At 37.7% G+C, this 14107-nt stretch overlaps 2 protein-coding genes across 2 annotated transcripts in view; both read left to right on the forward strand.

Moving 5' to 3' along the window:
- Nucleotides 1–3562, forward strand: part of LOC103582114 (olfactory receptor 7A17-like) — a 10818-nt gene extending 7256 nt beyond the window's left edge. The window contains exon 2 of the mRNA XM_008563801.1: nucleotides 2621–3562. Coding sequence (XP_008562023.1) covers nucleotides 2621–3562 — 942 coding nt within the window. The remainder of the gene's footprint in view (nucleotides 1–2620) is intronic.
- Nucleotides 3563–5939: 2377 nt separating this feature from the next.
- On the forward strand, nucleotides 5940–7114 carry LOC103582115 (olfactory receptor 7A5-like; the record flags this gene model as incomplete). Its single annotated transcript, XM_008563802.1, has 2 exons — nucleotides 5940–6530; nucleotides 6784–7114. Coding segments are annotated over exons 1-2 (922 nt in total), but the record flags the coding sequence as incomplete, so codon positions are not given.
- Nucleotides 7115–14107: the final 6993 nt, after the last annotated feature.

Below are 14107 nucleotides of genomic sequence, written 5' to 3' on the forward strand. Positions count from 1 at the left end.
ATTTCTTTAGCAAGTCCTGCACAACTATTTTAGCATTTTCCTGCGTGTTTTCTTTCTCCCACCATTAGAAAATTCTGTGAGACTCCAGTTTCTCAATTGTTTCTATGATACATACTTTCTCTCACCATTAGAAATTTCTGTGAGACTCCAGTTTCTCAATTGTTTCTATTATACATACTTAACTACTGTTTCCAAGTGAATTTATCTGAGTAGTGTTGGGGGAGTATTACAATATTGCTACATACCACACCACAGTGTTCACAGTATAGCTGTGAAAAAAATACATAAAATTAAATAAAATCAACCCCATGACAGTTCCTAGGCATAAACTAAGTAAATACTGGAAATGTCATTCCTTCTGGAAATGTAAAAAAATGAATACAGGAAATGTCATTCCATATGGAAATGTAAAAAAATGAAAAAATGAAAATATAAAGACATTTGTGAAGGTAATGACTTTGGGTAGTCCTAACTATTAGATGAAGATTTCCAGATAGAGAAGGTATAAAACATCACAAATAGACCCATGGGGTGAGACTCCAAGGAGAGGGGAGTGGGTGAGCTATGGAGATCTGGTGTCTGGTGAAGCTGAACATCAAGTTCAATGTTTGGGAGAACAATGTGGTAGGGGACAGGGCACTGTGAAGGTTGAGCTGAAGGGATGGTCATGGAGAATAAGACTAGTTTTTAGCTGTGCAACTTTAGTTTCATTGTCCAGTGCGTAAATGCTAGGGGGGTTACATCAAGGGGTTGACTGATCATGTTTGTCATATAGAAAGATCTTTCTTGGTCAGAATGAATATGAGACTGAACTAGATCAGCCTGCCATGATAGCTGGAGAGACAACAAAGAAATGAAATAAGGTCGTAGAATTGGTGACATAAAATGAGGACATTCATTTGAGAAGTAAAAAGAAAAAAACCCTGCCTCATCTCATCACCAGTCACAACCATTCATTTACCAATGGGAAGGAACTGCACTAAGCTTTTTACAGATACGGATCAGATCTGTCAACCAACTTAAGAGAACTAATGCTACTATGTCCACTGTGTAGGAGAGGATGTGAACGTTTAGAATGGTTTTGTGTCTTCAAGTTCAAACAGCAAATATGTGATAGAACCAAGATTCAAAACCTGTTTTCCTAATTCCAAGAGCTTTGCATGAAATATCATTTATTAAAGTCTTTGACCATTTCATATTTTAAAATTGTCCACATTTGCTGTACTTTTTATATTTCCTCTTGTGAATTGTTTTCTTATTCCCTTTGATCATTAATCTACAGGGACGTTCACCTGTAAGGTGTCTTAACAACATATAGATCTCGTTTGCTCTTTCAAATAAATTGGGTTTTGTTGTCTTAGGTAATTGCAGTCATCACAGGAACATAATTGGGGTGGGAATGACTCCTGAGCAAAGGACACTTTCTCTTCATCATGGTCTCTTGGGACCACCTGTGTTTCTTCAGTCTTTTTACTCCCTTGTGCCCATTTCATTCTTCTCTCTATTGATTAAACAGATTTTTTTTTATGTTTCTTTAAGTACAGGACACAAAATCATCATATCACAATGGAGTGAGCCACACATTTCCATTATCACGGGAAGCTCACCATCTGGAAACAGCTACTCTGTGTACATGCTTTAGGAAAAATATCATCTATGTTAAGAGCTTGACTTGCATCCATGTTTTCCTAATAAGTATGTCTGGGGATGAGAAGAGCCTGGTAAGAAAATGGTCCCTGGAGCCCACAGCATGCTCTATGTGTGTATGTGTGTGCATGTGCTGTGCAGCCTGAGCAGTCCTCAGAGCAGTGCACCTGAGCTGATATATTCCAAAATATTGCTGTTATCACGCAGATGGCAGAATACTATCCAACACAGGAGGAAGGAAGGACCTATTTAAACTCAAGGGGTGGCTTTCGAATCAAGTTAATAAAGTGTGAGTGGCGTAGGGACTGTTTATGTCTTGAGGTTTGAGCAGCATCAGGGAAGCCACCTCATTGCTCACCCTCCCACAACACTTTCTCCCTTCACTCTCCATCTTGCTCATAACCCTGACACACTGGTTTTCTCTTTGGATTTGACCATCTGAAACAAGCCCCTTCTTCAGGGGCTTTGCATGAGTCATTCCCCCTGCCAAATGCAGTGGTCCTGCTTGAACCCCCCAAACATAACCCCCCAAATCTATTTTCTCTCATTCACCTACTTTCATTTCTATATAGCACATGATACAATCTGACATGTCAGTTTATAAATTCTTTATGTATTTGTGTTATTTCTTCTTCGTCATTGAATTGCAGGGACATTTGTTTTTCAGCATAAAATACTCATTGTGTAGACAGTGCCTGGACATAACCATCAGTCAACTACACTCTTCAAATGCATGAAAGAAATAATTTCTCAGTGAAGGAAAGAAAAAATTTCTCAGTGAAATAGGTAAATACATGATTCCTCCTAGCGAAATGGCTGAGATGGCTCTAGGTGTACCCTAAATGGGATCATACCTATACACAAAATGTAAAAGATAATTTAATGACTGAAAATATAAATGGTAACATTTTAACTCTGTGAATAATGGCCATTTGTGTGAAAAGAATTACATTTCTTTTCTCTTTCCTAATAGCACTTCTACCACATGGGAAAAGGAAATGATACACAAATTTCAGAATTTCTTCTTATGGGTTTTTCAGAGACACCAGAATTGCAGCCCCTCATCTTTGGACTTTTCCTCTCCATGTACCTGATCACTGTGTTTGGAAACCTGCTTATCTTCCTGGCCATCATCTCAGATGTCCTCCTCCACACTCCCATGTACTTTTTCCTCTCCAACCTGTCCTTTGCAGACATCTGTTTCACTTCCACAACCATCCCCAAAATGCTGCTGAACATTGACAGAAAGAGAAAAGTCATTACATATGCAGGTTGCATCACCCAGATGTACTTTTTCACATTTTTTTCACTGTTAGATGACTTTCTCCTAGCTGTGATGGCCTATGACCGGTTTGTGGCCATCTGTCACCCCCTGCAGTACATGGTCATCATGAATCCCCAGCTCTGTGTCTTGCTGGTTCTGGTGTCTGTCATCATCAGTGGGGTGCAATCCTTGGTAGACGCCTTACTGGTGTTGCGGCTGTCCTTCTGTGCAGACTTGGAAATCCCACATTTTTTCTGTGAACTTAATCAGGTGATCCATCTTGCCTGTTCTGAAACTTTTCTTAATGACTTGGTGATATATTTTGCATCTGTGATGTTGGGTGGAGGACCTCTTGCTGGTATCCTTTACTCTTATTGTAAGATAGTTTCTTCCATACGTGCAATCTCAACAGCTCGAGGGAAGTATAAAGCATTTTCCACCTGTGCATCTCACCTCTCAATTGTCTCCCTATTTTATTGTACAATCTTAGGAGTATACTTTAGTTCTGCTGCTACACACAACTCACACTCAAGTGCTGCAGCCTCAGTGATGTACACTGTGGTCACACCCATGCTGAACCCCTTCATCTACAGTCTGAGGAATAAAGACATAAAGAGGGCTCTGAGAAGATTCTTTGGTAGGAAACTATAAAATGACCAATTGTGCTGCTGCTGAAGATGTGCCCCTGTCTGTTGGGATCAAAGACTCAGATACAGAAATTGTGATTGTTTTTAAATTTATTATAATAGTACAACTTACTCTTTCTGATTTTTAAAAATAGTATTGTAACATAGTTGATGGTACATATCTGTGGGTTACCGAGTTGAATATTAATACTTGTGTGCAATATGTGATGGGCAAGTCAGAATAATTATTATATTCAAGAATATACACTGCCATCACTGTTCGTAGCCCTACCTTCCCTGCTCCCCACTTCCCACTTCTAGTGACCTCAGTTCTCTTTTTGAAAATTCAATGTATTATTTTGTATGTTGTGTCTTTCTTTCTTTTATTTCTGTTTATGTTTTAGATTCCACTTATGAGTGAGGACATATGAAATTTCACTTTCTGTGCCTGGCTGATTTCACTTAACATGATTTTCTCTAAGTTCATCAATGCTGCTGTGAATGGCAACTTTTCATTCTTTTTTATGGCAGAGTATTATTCCATTGTGTATATGTACCACATTTTCCTTATCCACTCATCTGACAATGGACATTTAGCATGGTTCCAACTCTTGGATATTGTATATAGAACTGCTATGAACAAGGGAGTGGAGGTATCTCTTTGACACAATTATTTCCAGTTCTTTGGATATCTACATAGCAGTGCAACTGCTGGATTGTATGGCAATTCTATCTGAAGTTGTTTATGCAATATCCATACTACTTTATATAACAGCTGCACCAATTTACAGTCCCATCAATAGTGTAAGAGGGTTCCCCTTTCTCTGCATCCTCAGCACATTTGATGTTCTCCATCCTTTTGATAATAGCCAGTCTAACCAGGGTGAGATTGTATCTTAATGTGGTTGCGATTTGCATTTCCCTGATGCTGATTGATGTTGAGCATTTTTTTATGTGTCTGCTGGACATTTATATATTTTCCTTTCATAAATGACTATTCAGCTCTTTTGCCAATTTTTTAAATAAGTTATTTTCTTTTTTACTGTTAAGTTGTCTGAGTTCCTTGTATATTCTAGACATTAATCCTTTGTCAGATGGAGAGTTTGCAAATATTTTCTCCTACTCTGTAGATTTCCCTTTTGCTCTGTTAATTGTTTCCTTTGCTGTGCTGAAGCTTCTGGTTCTTTATTGGAATTTATATTACTTTGATCTTTCTTAGTGAAACAATTAAAGTATCTCAATTTATTAAGCTTTCTGCTGTCTCTGGTATGTAGATGGCTTTACCCTTTGTCCATTTTTCTATTTTCACAAGTTATTCCCAAATTTGGATCCAAAATAGTTAAAAATTTCCAATTATATGATTGAAAACATTGGTTTCTTAAGAATAATTTATTCTAACATAATATGTAAAATACCAAAAAATTATTACTTTTTTTACTGAAGAAATAGTTGTGCATCATGTTGCTTCCATGTGGCATTAAATATTTCATANTCTGGGGATGAGAAGAGCCTGGTAAGAAAATGGTCCCTGGAGCCCACAGCATGCTCTATGTGTGTATGTGTGTGCATGTGTTGTGCAGCCTGAGCAGTCCTCAGAGCAGTGCACCTGACCTGATATATTCCAAAATATTGCTGTTATCACATAGATGGCAGAATTCTATCCAACAGACAGGAGGAAGGAAGGATCTATTTAAACTCAAGGGGTGGCTTTCGAATCAAGTTAATAAAGTGTGAGTGGCGTAGGGACTGTTTATGTCTTGAGGTTTGAGCAGCATGAGGGAAGCCACCTCATTGCTCACCCTCCCCCAACACTTCCTCCCTTCACTCTCCGTCTTGCTCATAACCCTGACACACTGGTTTTCTCTTTGGATTTGACCATCTGAAACAAGCACCTTCCTCAGGGGCTTTGCATGAGTCATTCCCCCTGCCAGGTACACTGGTCCTGCTTGAACCCCCCAAACATAACCCCCCAAATCTATTTTCTCTCTTTCACCTACTTTCATTTCTATATAGCACACGATACAATCTGACATGTCAGTTTATAAATTCTTTATGTATTTGTGTTATTTCTTCTTCGTCATTGAATTGCAGGGACATTTGTTTTTCAGCATAAAATACTCATTGTGCAGACAGTGCCTGGACATAACTATGAGTCAACTACACTCTTCAAATGCATGAAAGAAAAAATTTCTCAGTGAAATAGGTAAATACATGATTCCTCCTAGCGAAATGGCTGAGATGGCTCTAGGTGTACCCTAAATGGGACCATATCTATACACAAAATGTAAAGGATAATTTAATGACTGAAAATATAAATGGTAACATTTTAACTCTGTGAATAATGGCCATTTGTGTGAAAAGAATTACATTTCTTTTCTCTTTCCTAATAGCACTTCTACCACATGGGACCAGGAAATGATACACAAATTTCAGAATTTCTTCTTATGGGTTTTTCAGAGACACCAGAATTGCAGCCCCTCATCTTTGGACTTTTCCTCTCCATGTACCTGATCACTGTGTTTGGAAACCTGCTTATCTTCCTGGCCATCATCTCAGATGTCCTCCTCCACACTCCCATGTACTTTTTCCTCTCCAACCTGTCCTTTGCAGACATCTGTTTCACTTCCACAACCATCCCAAAGATGCTGGTGAATATTCAGATGCAGAGCAAAGATATCAGCTTTGCAGGCTGCCTCAGCCAGATATTTTTTTTCATTCTATTTGGATGCCTGGACAGTTTTCTCCTGACAGTGATGGCCTACGACCGGTTTGTGGCCATCTGTCACCCTCTGCACTACATGGTCATCATGAACCCCCGGCTCTGTGCATGTTTGATTCTGGGGTCCTGGATCATGAGTGTCTTGGGCTCCCTGCTTGAAACTTTGACTGCTTTGAGGTTGTCCTTCTGCACAAGCATGGAAATTGCAAACTTTTTTTGTGATCTTCCTGAAGTCCTGAAGCTTGCCTGTTGTGAAACTCTCATCAATAACATAGTGTTAACATCCTAGTCTGCATTACAGCTGGTAATTGGGTTCATTCTCTTCATTACGATCCATTCTCTTATTCAGCTTGGTGTCCACAGTGCCCTCACAGTCACTGGTAATAATTGATTATGGAATACATTTCTCCAAATAGAGTCTAAATAAGAAGAGAAATTTGAATAAATAGTTTGTTTTAGTACATCTATTCATAGACATATATAAGATTGCTGTCCATGTTCCAGGATATTTATTCATCGGGGTGAAGGATTGTCTGGTATATTTTGCATCTGTGATGTTGGGTGGAGGACCTCTTGCTGGTATCCTTTACTCTTATTGTAAGATAGTTTCTTCCATACGTGCAATCTCAACAGCTCGAGGGAAGTATAAAGCATTTTCCACCTGTGCATCTCACCTCTCAGTTGTCTCCCTATTTTATTGTACAAGCTTAGGAGTGTACTTTAGTTCTGCTGCTACACACAACTCACACTCGAGTGCTGCAGCCTCAGTGATGTACACTGTGGTCACACCCATGCTGAACCCCTTCATCTACAGTCTGAGGAATAAAGACATAAAGAGGGCTCTGAGGAGATTCTTTGGTAGGAAACAATAAAATGACCAATTGTACTGCTGCTGAAGTTGTGCCCCTGATTGCAGGGATCAAAGACTCAGATACAGAAATTGTGATTGTTTTTAAATTTATTATAATAGTAAAACTTACTCTTTCTGATTTTTTAAAATATTATTGTAACATAGTTGATCGTACATATCTGTGGGGTACAGAGTTGAATATTAATACTTGTGTGCAATATGTGATGGGCAAGTCAGAATAATTATTATATTCAAGAATATACACTGCCATCACTGTTCGTAGCCCTCCCTTCCCTGCTCCCCACTTCCCACTTCTAGTGACCTCAGTTCTCTTTTCAAAAATTCAATGTATTATTTTGTATGTTGTATCTTTCTTTTTTTTATTTCTATGTTTACGTTTTAGATTCCACTTATGAGTGAGGACATATGAAATTTCACTTTCTGTGCCTGGCTGATTTCACTTAACATGATTTTCTCTAAGTTCATCCATGCTGCTGCGAATGGCAACTTTTCATTCTTTTTTATGGCAGAGTATTATTCCATTGTGTATATGTACCACATTTTTCTTATCCACTCATCTGACAATGGACATTTAGCATGGTTCCAACTCTTGGATATTGTATATAGAACTGCTATGAACATGGGGGTGGATGTATCTCTTTGACACAATTATTTCCATTCCTTTGGATATCTACACAGCAGTGCAACTGCTGGATTGTATGGCAATTCTATCTGAAGTTGTTTATGCAATATCCATACTATTTTATATAACAGCTGCACCAATTTACAGTCCCATCAATAGTGTAAGAGGGTTCCCCTTTCTCCGCATCCTCAGTACATTTGATGTTCTCCATCCTTTTGATAATAGCCAGTCTAACCAGGGTGAGATTGTATCTTAATGTGGTTTTGATTTGCATTTCCCTGATGCTGATTGATGTTGAGCATTTTTTTCATGTGTCTGCTGGACATTTATATATTTTCCTTTCATAAATGACTATTCAGCTCTTTTGCCAATTTTTTAAATAAATTATTTGTTTTTTTACTGTTAAGTTGTCTGAGTTCCTTGTATATTCTAGATATTAATCCTTTGTCAGATGGAGAGTTTGCAAATATTTTCTCCTATTCTGTAGGTTTCCCTTTTGCTCTGTTAATTGTTTCCTTTGCTGTGCTGAAACTTCTGGTTCTTTATTGGAATTTATATTACTTTGATCTTTCTTAGTTAAACAATTAAAGTATCTCACTTTATTAAGCTTTCTGCTGTCTCTGGTATGTAGAAGGCTTTACCCTTTGTCCATTTTTCTATTTTCCCAAGTTATTCCCAAATTTGGATCCAAAATAGTTAGAAATTTCCAATTATATGATTGAAAACATTGGTTTCTTAAGAGTAATTTATTCTAACATAATATGTAAAATACCAAAAAATTATTACTTTTTTACTGAAGAAATAGTTGTGCATCATGTTGCTTCCATGTGGCATTAAATATTTCATATAATTTTATAGTAAAGGCAAATGTGAGGTCCTAATTTTTCACTTGTGTTCATCATTCCTTCCTTAGTGACCTCCATAACCATACATCTGATAAGGTGGACTTTAACATCCTAGTCTGCATTACAGCTGGTAATTGGGTTCATTCTCTTCATTACGATCCATTCTCTTATTCAGCTTGGTGTCCACAGTGCCCTCACAGTCACTGGTAATAATTGATTATGGAATACATTTCTCCAAATAGAGTCTAAATAAGAAGAGAAATTTGAATAAATAGTTTGTTTTAGTACATCTATTCATAGACATATATAAGATTGCTGTCCATGTTCCAGGATATTTATTCATCGGGGTGAAGGATTGTCTGGTATATTTCAAGCTCAATAATTGAATTCTCATGTTTCTGCCTAAGAACTTCTAGTGTTGACTATAAATGCATGATTCTTTCCATTGTTCTAAATGAAATGTCTCACCCTTTTGAAATTTTGTCATAACCACCAATGGGCAATTGACAGACAATATTATCCATTGTATACCTCCTTCTATGCCCAGGAATATCTTCAATCTTCATTATTAAACCATCCCTCACAAGCTGTCATAAATTCCTCCTCAGTCCTGTAATTCAGGTCCCATGTTTTCCTGCACAAACACAGGTGTGTCCAACCTCTCCTGGTTACTTAAAGAGAATTTCAATATAGTCCTTTTAATACAGTGTTCTAAAATAAACTTGAGCAAGAGAGTAATTACAAACATTCTCTTCAAGTAGCACAACAAGTGAAAAATTAAAAAGTAGCAAGTGAGACAATGGTGGAGTAGGAGATCCAGTCCTCTCCCAACAAAAACAAATCAGGCATACATGAACAAAATTATCCTGGGAGAGACCTGGAGCCCGTTAATATATTTTCAACAAAGAGTGAGGCAAAAAACATTGAGAATTACTGCACAGAAATGATTCATTTTGCTTGGATCTCCCACACCCAGACCTGCACTGTTCAGTGTGGAGAGGGAATTCAATAGCCCAGGAGTTCCTCCTGTGGGGATAAGGGAAAAGGAGACAGGACTGAGTAGGCACTTCCCAAGCCTTTTCTGGCTCTGCCCAAAGAATCTGTTTTGGACTAACCCCACCCAGATCTCTGGGAGACAAACATAGCAGAGATGTCTGTAGTGGTCTAGGAATGAAGAAGAAAGGAGGGGTCATAAGGATCAGCCATGTGTTTGGAGCCTCCACTGTCCCTCATGGCCCTCTCTGCAGTGGACTCAGCAACTTTTGCCTCAAAGGAGACCAATAGCCAATACACCCACCACAGAGCCCTGCAGAATTTTGACTGTATAGACTCCAGCCTCCTGAACCACTGCTCCCTCCTCCTCCTTCCCCCCAGGTGCCACCTCATCTAGTAATGCCCCAGCCATCCTGGCCCAGGACTCAAAGTGACTAACAAACTTTCAACCTAAGTAACAAACAGAGAGATGCTCTCTAAAAGACTTATTAGTTTAATCAGGAATATATCACGGAAGTGAGAATATATGTGCAGTAGTAAACTGTGTGCTTATTCAGATAGGGAAAGGAAGACCAGGGGTTGTAAAGGAAAAATGATGGAGGATGACTAATTGTTTGGAGATAAATATCTTTGGCTACAAAGATCAATGATCCATAACAAGGGTGACACTAGTCTGAGGATGCACAGGAAGTTGCTGGGTAGATGTCCTCACTGAAGAATCTTTTTATTTAAGGTTGAGGTGGCCTTTGTGCAAGGTTGTGGTTTTGCAGAGTCTTTTATGATAGTTCTTTTTACAAGGTGTAAGTGTATGAGACTCCTCCCTTCACGTCATTTCCCTGGCTCTGATTGTCAGGGTTTTTTAAAAACACGAGCAAATCCATTTTGCTTTTGGAAATTTTCACAGTATACTCTCTCCAAGCACTCTTGCTTTCATTTTTGACCTTGGATTTTACATAAAAATGGAATAAGTAAATCTAGGCACAGAACTTACACCTTTTATAAAAATTAACTCAAAATAATTCTAGACCTAAACATAAAACAACAAACTATAAAACTAATAGAAGATAACATAGAAGAAAATCTATGTAACCCTGGGATTGGCACAAAACAAAAAACATTTTATTTAAGAAAATGTTGATATGTTAGACTACTATAAAATTAAAAGAAAAAATTTCTGTGTGAAAGACACAGGAGAAGGAAAAAGGAAACCACAGACTGAGAGCAAACTTTTAGAAAACACATTTCTGATTAAGAACTGGTATTTAAATATAGATACAGGTATTTAAACTCAAAAATTAAAAAAAAAAATTTGATTTGAAAACTTGGCAAAATATTTTAATGGACACCCACCAAAAATGATATACGTGTCAAATAACCATATGAGAAGATCATAAACATTATATGTCATCAGGAAATTTACAGAGTTAGTAAAAGTATCAGTGGTTGCCTAGAATTCAAGGAAAGGCAGTGAGAGATGAATACCTGGAACACAGGATACTTAGAGCAGTGAGATTATTCTCTATGCTACTGTAATGGTACATGCATGTCGTCATATATTTATCAAAATCCATGGAATGTACAACAGCAAGAATTAACCCTAATGTAAACTATGGACTTTAGTTCATACTAACAATGTATAAATATTTGCTCATCAGATATAATAAATGCACTACACTAAGGCAAGGTCTTAATAATTAGGGAAAGAGTGAGGTGGTTGAGGAAGTTTATGGAATATCTCCGCTAATTCCACTGACCTTTTATGTAAACCTAAAACTGCCCTAAAAATGAAATCTATTATTACTTTTTTATAATTTTATTTTATTTTTATAGGTCTATTTTATTCCAATATTATATGTAATATAGGAGTTTCCACTTCTCCCTTTTTTATTTTTTAATTTATCAATATGCAATGTAGATGATTTTCATGTCCCTTTACCAATTCATAAAGACAAATGGGTATAGTCATTCAGTGAAATGCTGTTCTCCAATGAGAAAGTTTGATGTACAACTGCGTCCAATAATATGAATGAACATGTGAAATAAGCTTGATATTTTTAATCTTCCAATCCCCGTCTAATTTTTATTTTATCTTATGTTATTTATTTTTATTATTGGTTATGAATATTCATGAGATACAAAGCCGATTGTCATCCCTTGTACCCAAGATGTGAAGGCCAGATTCATACTGGAAGCACACCCATTACCATAAATTGCATTTGTACCCCATGTCCCCCAACCATTTATCCCCAACCTCCCTCTTAATGCTCTTTTGTATGTTTTAGCACCTATTGCTTCCTCTAAAGTAAACACATGAAAAGAGTCATTAAATGGCCATAGATGAAGGTTAAGGCTTTGAGCACATTAGTTGGCTGGTAATTTCAACAACAAAAAAATACAGTTGACAATGTGGTGAAACAGATTATTGAAGAAGGGTGTGATGAGGGCTGTGGTTTTAATAGATTGAAGGAGAAAGTGTTGATGCAAAAAGTAAGGGCAGAGATGGTGCCTAATATTAATGCCTCCAGTAATGATAAAAATATATTGAATGAATTTTATGATGCAAATACATTTGAAAATATGGGAAATTATGTTTCTTATTCAAAGAATGTTATGAGGCATGAAGCCTGCTGAGGAATATTAACTAAACTAAGGTAATAAAGAGAGAGAATGTGACAGTCAATGTGAATCCAGGCAATAGAATTCTCATCGGGTTTTTGCTTTTAACTCTGTAAATCTCACTTGGCTTCTATGAGCAAATCATGGAACTTCTCTGCCCCTCTGAATTGTTAGGTTTGGGTCAAAACTGAAATTTTTAAATGAGAGTGGGGCTGAGTGAGTATGGACCTGGGAGAACCCCAAGGACCCTCGGCATTTGAACATTGCAGAAGATCTACTTGGAGACCTCGCTCATCACACATCCAACTCTTGTGTCCCAGCATTTCTGCAGGCAAAATCCATGCTTCCCTCATCTCTACTTCCTTTCATCACTTACTTGGCTCCTCAGGGTCATCAAGATGTTTGAGTGAATCAATATTCCCTAGCTCCATTCATCCATGTGTCAAGACAAACTTCCTGGACTCACTGGGGGATTTAGGAGTAAAAAGCTAATTTCTTCATAGTCTGAAAATGGAGGAGGAGGAAGGGGACATTTATATCTGGGGAGATTTGACCTTCTGGAGCAGAATTTCCGTACCTCCTTGTTAAACATGCAATTTTACCCTCATTCTCTTCCCCAGGAAGCTTATTCACCAGATGTTGATGGAGGTAAAAGGATCACTCTTCATGTTTTGAGCCTTGACGTAGTTTTGGAAAAACTGAAAATTATACTTGTGTAGACTGTTACAATTCACCACATTTCTCTGATTCCATGACTTTTCCAGTGTGATTTGTGGGAACTCCCACCAATCAGTGAGGTCAACTTCCCCACCTTTGAATCTGGGATGGACTTAGGATTTTGTATTTGCTTTGGCCAGTAGTATACAGTGAAGTGACAGTGTGCTTCATGAGGCTTTGGAGTGTTTCAGCTGATGTGTCTTATAATCCTGCTCCTGACCTGTGGACAATTTCAGGTGAGTCTGCTGTAGAAGGAGAGGGCATGAAGAGCAGTGCCCATGTGTTCCACCCTTGGTGACCCTAGACCAATCTCCAGCCAGCAACTCCCCAGATGTGAGAGAACACCATGCGAGATTAGCAGAGCACCTCCAGGTTACACACAGCTGAACACAGACTCATGAGTAAACAAGAAGAGACAGAAGACTTCCCCAACACTGACCCCAATGTGATTTTAAAAAATCTTGTTTTAAACCATTTTTCAGGATGAATTGTTATGTAGCAATAGCTGACTGATACAGTAATCAATGCAAAGAGAGCTAAGGATGTTCAGAATGTTCTCATGACTTTTAAAATTATTTTTCTTTTAATTAAAGGTAGCATTCATGATTACCAAGTTATTCACTTTTATTTCACATAACTATATTGAAATGTGACTATTGCTGAAATTCCATTCCAAGTAACTGGGAAAAGATCGAAGAACATGTATGTTTATGCAGGAAAAATTTGTGCCCCTCATCCACAAGTCCTCACTCCTAGAGACATTACATCAGGATTCCAGCTCTTGCCTGAGCCATCCTTTTCTCATGAGTATTGAAGAGTTTAGAACATAAAAGAAAACATAAAATTTAGGATTGAATAAATACACATATTTTTCTCAATGGCACCTTAATATTTATGAAAAAAAAATTTAAACTGAGAGATTTTTTTAGGGCAATAGAAAGTGTCATGTCTGTAGGCTGTGCCAGCAATTTTTAGGCCAAAAAATGAAGCTGTAATACCAAATAGTACTCCATTTAGTCATACTTAAAGGAGGAAATCCTGTCATTTGCAACGATATAGTTGAACCTGGAGGACATTATGTTAAGTGAAATAAGCCAGACACAGAAAACAAATACCACATGATCTCACTTTTAGGTGGATTCTAAACACATTGGTTTCATAGAAGTAGAAAGTAGAATGGTGATTAC

The sequence above is a fragment of the Galeopterus variegatus genome, unplaced genomic scaffold (assembly GCF_000696425.1).
Source record: "Galeopterus variegatus unplaced genomic scaffold, G_variegatus-3.0.2 Scaffold14951, whole genome shotgun sequence".
NCBI lineage: Eukaryota > Metazoa > Chordata > Mammalia > Dermoptera > Cynocephalidae > Galeopterus > Galeopterus variegatus.